The following is a 7,545-nucleotide window of genomic DNA, read 5'->3' as shown; positions in this document are numbered from 1 at the left end:
CTTCCGCCAATCCCTGCCTTGAAGCAATGATTGACGCGTGGTCAGCTTGGTCAGCTCGGAATGCATTTTCAAATTGAATTTTGCTACAAATATCCCACGGCGTCATGCAATCCTAAGCCTCAAGGTTGATCTAGGAAAATGTGTGCAAATGTATAGGGCCCCATTACTATATTTTGCCTGGGGCCCCCAATTCACTAAATCCGCCCCTGCTGTTGGAAATGGCAAATGTAAATTATATAATTTAATTTTCATTTTGCAACAAACTTTGCATGTATGGGTAATGGAAAATGTAAATTTAAATACAGAAATACATTGCCATTTTGAATATTGCATTGCCATTTTGCATATTGCATTTTAAATTGAATTTCGCTACCTATATGCTTCCATAACATTAAGCTATGGATTGGTCTCAGAACACTTGAAATATAGTGCACGAAAACTTTATGGTGCTTTATAATGTTTTTGTGCCTTTCGTGGGGCTTAACAATAACACAGAATAGTATACACACAATGTCGGATTCAGATCGGTCTCGTCTGCAGAAAATGGCAGTATCGGAGCCGATACCGATACTGAATATCGGATCAGCGCACCCCTAAAGCCAAATCATCATTATTCCCAAAGGATGGTTTATAAATAACATACTGCTATTAGATATAGCTTTACAAAGCTTATTGCTCAAACAGATACGCTTTTATAAAAAAAAAAAAAAAGAAAAGATTATTCTAAATTCTGATTAGTGTTTGCATTTAAGCCAACGGTACTCCAGCAGTTTTACAAAATTAAAGTTTAGTTTAGTCACTTTATTGTCCACGAGTGGAAATTTGTCTTTGGCTTCACCACAAAAATACATTTAACATCATCACACAAATTACATAAAAGACAACAAGTAACACAATCACCCCTGCTCTCACTCAAATCCCAGTATTTAAAATTCTAATGGCAGTTGGCACAAATGACATTTGATAAACATTTTTCCTTGCACGAGGTTGCCTAAAATGTCTTTTTGATGGTAAAAGCTGAAATTTAATATTCAAAGGATGGGAACAATCTTCAATAATAACCTGTGCTTTTTGTTTGACTCTTGTTTGATAGATTTCATTCAATTGTCTTTGTGGTTGTCCTACAATTGCACTAGCAATTTTAACTGCTCGACCCAGTTTTTGCTTTTCTTTAACTGGCACTAGTCCATACCACATAGTCATATTAAAACATATAACACTCTCAACAAGATTCTTATAAACCATCTCTAAAATATGTTGACTCACATCGAAATGTTGTAACCTCCTAATAAGATGTAATCTCTGCATTGCTTTTTTTAAAAACATATTCAACATTTACAGCAAATGTCAATTTACTATCAATAAATGTTCCTAAATATTTAAAACTTCCTACCGTCTCTATTTGATGTCCATCAAGTATCAAAGGTTCTGGTCCCTTCAATAAAATCTAGTTTATTCCTACTAATGACCAATTCCTTGGTTTTGTTCACATTAACCTCCAGTGAACTCAGTTTACACCAATTTTGAAGCAAATTTATGTAATATAATACAGTGTGTCTCCCTCTGTTCCAGCTTTACTCAACCGGCCAACAAGTGCCATGTCGTCCGCGTATTTAAATAAATTAAAATATGAATCCTGGATCTTAAATTCATTTGTATACAACGAGAAAATTAATGGTGATAAAATAGTTCCTTGAGGAACTCCTGTATTTACAATGATTGTCTTTGACACCATATCATTAACAACTACTTTTTGAGGACGATTTAAAAGAAAGTCTTTAATCCACCAAATAACTTTATAACTTTAATCCACCATTTACTCCCAAGTTAATGAATCTTTGCAAAAGAATATCAATCCAAATCGAATTAAAAGCCGAGCTAAAATCTATAAATAAAATCCTAACATAATTTGTAGTCTGCTGAATGTGTTCAGCTACAAAATCACATAAGGTTATAACAGCATCATCGGTGCCCCTCTTTCCCCTGTAGGCAAACTGAAGGGGGTCCAAATCTTTAACCACACTGTTCCAAATATGCCTTGTTAATACTCGTTCCATACATTTACTCAACATAGATGTTAGAGTTATCAGTCTAAAATCTTTTAACTGATTGGCATTAGATATTTTAGGTACTGGAACAATCTTTGTTTCTTTCCATGAATTTGGAACCACCCTACAATTTAACAAGAGCTGGAACAGCTGGGTAAGGACACCAGCTAGTAGGAAAGCACAATCTTTTAACACACGACCCTTTAGCCCGTCTGGACCAGGTGCTTTATTTGGCTTAATGCTAGCAAGACTGGCTGCTATTTCATACTCTTTAAGTTTAATGGGCTCATATGCCGGAATATTAAGACATATTCTCTCACATTCGGTAGTTCACTCCCCCCTATCAAACCTAGTAAAGAAAACGCTTAAATCTTCTACAAAAGGTGCACCTTGTAAGGAACACACCTGTTTCCTCTTCTCTCTTCCCATAATACTATTAAGCCCTTCCCATGCCTTCTTAGCATTGGCCTGTATATTACCTATTTCAATCTTATCCTTTTATGCTAGTTTAGCTTTCCTAATTCGACCCCTAAATTCATTCCCTTTGTCTCTAAGCAGTTCCTTATCACCATTTAAAAAAGCAGCTTTTTTCTCATTTAAACACATTTTAAGATGTTTGGTAAACCATAACCAATTGTTCGGATACATTTGAATTGTTTTAGTCTTAACACAATTACTTTCACAAAAACGTATGTAAGATGTAATGGTGTCAGTGATCTCATGTACATCTTCTCATGCATCAAAGAACAGTTGCCACTCTGTGTCCTCAAAACAGTCTCTAAGTTCTTCTTTGCTCTGTTCTGTCCAAAATTATATATATATAAAGGACCTCTCCCATGTATGAACTCACTTTAACTTTTCAAAAAACATTAGTTATTTGTAATTTTTCTGTTATTCAAAGTCAAAATATCATGTGGTGCGACCATAACTTTTTTTTGTCAACATCTTTGAAATTACCCTAAATTTATTCAAATTAATTTTATGATTTATTTGGCATGATTTCCAAAGTGTTTTGTAATCCTGTGTAAAATTGCAAAGCATTTGTATTTATATTTCCATCATAATATACAAACAAACTTTGTCCGATGATTTCCATTTTATGAAATATCATGTGGTGCGATATATATATATATATATATATTCCTTTCTCAAATCACAAAAAACTAAGTATGTTATTCCCTAGATTTCAACTAGCTCTAGTTTTGTAAGCAGGGGAATCTTAACATTTTTACAGCAGAATGCTGCCATAGAGGATTTAAATTCCAGTTTCCTATTTGGTCCCATACCAGAGATAATCAACTTGAGTGAGGGACAGTTATAAAAGAAACTGCACTCTTTTACACATACCTGAAGAGAAGTCTCAAACATTACATAGACACCCCTACAAACATTACAGCTAAGACCTGAATGATTCCCATTACGAACTGAACCTCAATGTGCAACCCTGAGTAATCTTGATTATTACATTTGGACCTAACTTCTAAGGAACAATAATGTGCAATAATATATATTTACATGTACATGTAATGTGCTCTAGAGATCAGTTTTTGTGACAAGCAGCTCTGACATACAGCTGAGATACTGAGGTTTCCATTAGCATTCACATAACCCCGAAACATTTTTGTGGGTCATGACACAATAATAAGCCAAGGTTAGTAGTAGTAGTAGTAGTACTACTACTACTACTACTACTACTACTACTACTACTACTACTACTACTACTACTACTACTACTACTACTACTACTACTACTACTACTACTACTACTACTACTACTACTACTACTACTACTACTACTACTACTACTACTACTACTACTACTACTACTACTACAACAACAACAACAACAACAACAACAACAACACTTTTAAGCAACAAAATTCATTTCTGGGCCACTTGAGATGGAATGACGCTCGAAAATCAAGCAGTAAAGTTGGGATTAAACCCGTTTATACGGTTCACACTTGCTGTCTCTTCAGGCACTTTTGGGAATCAAACACAGCCACCTTGACAGCTGACATGGCAAACTTTTTCCTTGAGGAGGTATGTTTAAATTTCACAAACTTTCACAAAAAGACGCGCTTCTGAAGTGGCATTTAGATGTCTTTACACAGACTGTTTAATTTAAGCTATTTAAGTAGTCAGCAAGTTTTTGGAGAAAAATAAATAAAAAGGCTGTGCGTGATTTAGCGTCAGCTAGCTGATCTTGCTAATGAAAACAACAGTGCGATTTAAACTCACTTGTCCTCCAACGGTGACATCGAAAAACACTACCGGGTTATTAGGGTTTGAAGGCTGAACGTTCATGCTTGTCTTCAGGCTTATATCACTCCAGACGGCAGAAATATGAGCTATTAATGTTTCCCAGTTCTCACGCCGATGAGTTTCTCAGGAACTATTCAAAAATGTTCCCCCATCACGTCACCTGCAGGACGACTTTCTACGGATGCAACCGAGGGACAATCGCGAGAATTAAATTTTATTTTAATAAAAAGTCAAATACCAGAAATGAGTGCGGTACAGTGTTACTGCCATCTCCTGGTCGAAAGAATGGAGGGCAAATTTACATCTGCTTCCACAATTAGTTCTTCCACGTTTTTAGAAACTTCAGTCAGATGTAAGCCTTCAGAAACGTAACTGGGTTAACGGTTTACTTTTTTCAGCCTATTATGAATTACTCAATGTCTTCAAAAAATTGGAAAGGTACAACTGTTTGTTATTTAGTCAGACTGTTTGTAAATAATTATACATTTCAGTTATCTTTAATGACACATGCTTCTTTTCTCCAGATCTAGATAAAAACTGAAAACCGAAAGTCCTCATATTTTTGCCATAGCTGTGGCTTTAGCATATGAACACAACATTACCACAGCAAGGCATTTGGTAGGGGCAAGTCACATTTATATCTGGCGCAATTTGTACTGTTTTATATCATTTTATATAATTAAATGTATACAATTTATTGTCAGCTGGCCAAATCAGTGTTTTGAAAGTTTATTATATTTTCAACTAGTTTTTCATATAAAATGCTGTTTCATAATTACCGTTTACATATTGGTGGAGAGCCAGTAGTCAGATTATATTTTAAATACAGATGTTCTTTAGGAGAATAATTTAAGAATATCATGAATTTTCCCTTTAGATAATATTTCATATATATATATATATAAAAAATACATTCTTCTCAAATCAGTGTTAATGGGTTGTCACAAGGTTGTCTTACTCAATAAACAAGATAAACCCAATAAACAAAACTTCCTTGTTATAGTAATCCATTACTCAGAGTGCATTGAATATGTTTCTTGTATATACACATCCTTTATTGAGAATAACACATATATTACACTGTAAATCTAGTCAACGCTCAGTGGAAGCTCCTTCAGTGGGGACCCTGGAGTAACAGGCTGTTTGGGTTTTCCAGAAGCCTCACTGTGAACAGAAGAAAAACATGCAGAGATTTAGGACATGGTTATCATGAAAAGGCATAATTAGGCAGCATTTAAACCCCATTCACCAACAAATTACCATTGAAATGTAGAAATACTATGTAGCATTAAATTATTCAAATCTGGCAGAGTTTGTTAATATTTTATCATGTTTAAACCCAGGCTTATATGTGCATGCATTATTAATTCTACGGTGTTAAAATGAGATGTTCATATGCATGCATGTGTTATTTTGCCAACTGTCTAATAAGGCACCATATAACATTATCATGAGAGCACAGAATTGGTCAAGAAATTCTGTTCCAGAACATTCCGTTTTCAACACACAAACTTGTAAATAACATTGGAATTATTATATGCATTGGGCAATTAAGCAAGATATTCATAAAACAAATCAAGAAACCACGGTCAAGAAACATAACAAATAATATGTTTTATATTATTTTATATAAAAAATACATTCTTCTCAAATCAGTGTTAATGGGTTGTCACAAGGTTGTCTTACTCAATAAACAAGATAAACCCAATAAACAAAACTTCCTTGTTATAGTAATCCATTACTCAGAGTGCATTGAATATGTTTCTTGTATATACACATCCTTTATTGAGAATAACACATATATTACACTGTAAATCTAGTCAACGCTCAGTGGAAGCTCCTTCAGTGGGGACCCTGGAGTAACAGGCTGTTTGGGTTTTCCAGAAGCCTCACTGTGAACAGAAGAAAAACATGCAGAGATTTAGGACATGGTTATCATGAAAAGGCATAATTAGGCAGCATTTAAACCCCATTCACCAACAAATTACCATTGAAATGTAGAAATACTATGTAGCATTAAATTATTCAAATCTGGCAGAGTTTGTTAATATTTTATCATGTTTAAACCCAGGCTTATATGTGCATGCATTATTAATTCTACGGTGTTAAAATGAGATGTTCATATGCATGCATGTGTTATTTTGCCAACTGTCTAATAAGGCACCATATAACATTATCATGAGAGCACAGAATTGGTCAAGAAATTCTGTTCCAGAACATTCCGTTTTCCACACACAAACTTGTAAATAACATTGGAATTATTATATGCATTGGGCAATTAAGCAAGATATTCATAAAACAAATCAAGAAACCACTGCCAAGAAACATAACAAATAATATGTTTTATATTATTTTAATAGCAGATGCTATTTTACCAAAGCTAAATATAGAAAGGGCAAATTACACTGTAGTTGCTCAAAGTAGGCATTCACACCTAGCTAGCGACTGGGTCTTAGCTGCCTATCATGGTACTTTCAATTGAACTGACTTGTGTAGAGAAGTGTCTGCTAAAAACTAATTAAATGCACAATACACAACATTTTAACATGAAATATGTATTAAGCAAAGCCAGCCCACCTTCCAGCAGTTAGGGCCTTCTGTGAAGACATGACTACACTTGGTGGACCGGACTCTCTGCGTCCATCTCTCTGACAGTAGTAGTTATTTGCAAATCTATGGCTCGGTCCAACAGGAAGTTTAGGTGGTGGCTGAGTCCTACCAACAATGGCATAAATAAAATAAATATTAACCATGGATTAATGATTGCATTTATTGTCATCATAACAGGGTTTTGAAAATAAGGTTATTATATTGAATATAAATATAGAAGTATATTTTAACTATATTGTACACTTTAACTGTCCTCAAAGAAAAAGGTCAGTCTTTTATTTCTAGACAGCAAAGACAACAAATTAATTTGTTTTACTGTAGAACCATTGAAATGGTGAATAATAATAATAAATAATCAATTGTCCCTTGTAAAAATATTTAAATTACTAACTAAATCTGTCAACTACCCGTATATAAAAATTCATATATATTAATATAATAAAACACATAGGTATAACGTTGGTTCCAGTTAGATAATTTCACTGCAAGGGCTGGCGCTCTCTCTGGGACTTCCGGTGGCCTCGGGTCGGGTGCCACGGGTTTCCTCCGGCAGCTGCCACCGTCTTTCTCGCCGTTTCTGCTGTCTGCTCGGTAAAAACTACACTGGTCTCAGTGGAGTGCG

At 34.7% G+C, this 7,545-nt stretch overlaps 1 protein-coding gene across 3 annotated transcripts in view; it reads right to left on the bottom strand.

The window, feature by feature from the left end:
- Window positions 1-6,095: 6,095 nt before the first annotated feature.
- The window catches only part of LOC107755274 (NADH dehydrogenase [ubiquinone] 1 alpha subcomplex subunit 7-like), a 6,727-nt gene continuing 5,277 nt past the window's right edge, over window positions 6,096-7,545 (bottom strand). For 2 of the 3 annotated variants that reach the window (XM_016572021.1, XM_016572022.1), the window contains exons 3-4: window positions 6,891-7,032; window positions 6,096-6,205 (exon numbers count right to left, since the gene is read on the bottom strand). In XM_016572021.1, coding sequence (XP_016427507.1) covers window positions 6,130-6,205; window positions 6,891-7,032 — 218 coding nt within the window. In that variant the 3' untranslated portion in view covers window positions 6,096-6,129. The remainder of the gene's footprint in view (window positions 6,206-6,890; window positions 7,033-7,545) is intronic. The other variant, XM_016572020.1, reaches the window with a different exon arrangement.

This window comes from Sinocyclocheilus rhinocerous, unplaced genomic scaffold (assembly GCF_001515625.1).
Source record: "Sinocyclocheilus rhinocerous isolate Xijiao unplaced genomic scaffold, SAMN03320098_v1.1 scaffold6193, whole genome shotgun sequence".
In the NCBI taxonomy this organism is placed as follows: domain Eukaryota; kingdom Metazoa; phylum Chordata; class Actinopteri; order Cypriniformes; family Cyprinidae; genus Sinocyclocheilus; species Sinocyclocheilus rhinocerous.
Note: the sequence above shows the minus strand (reverse complement) of the source record. Positions and strands in the feature narration are given on the sequence as shown.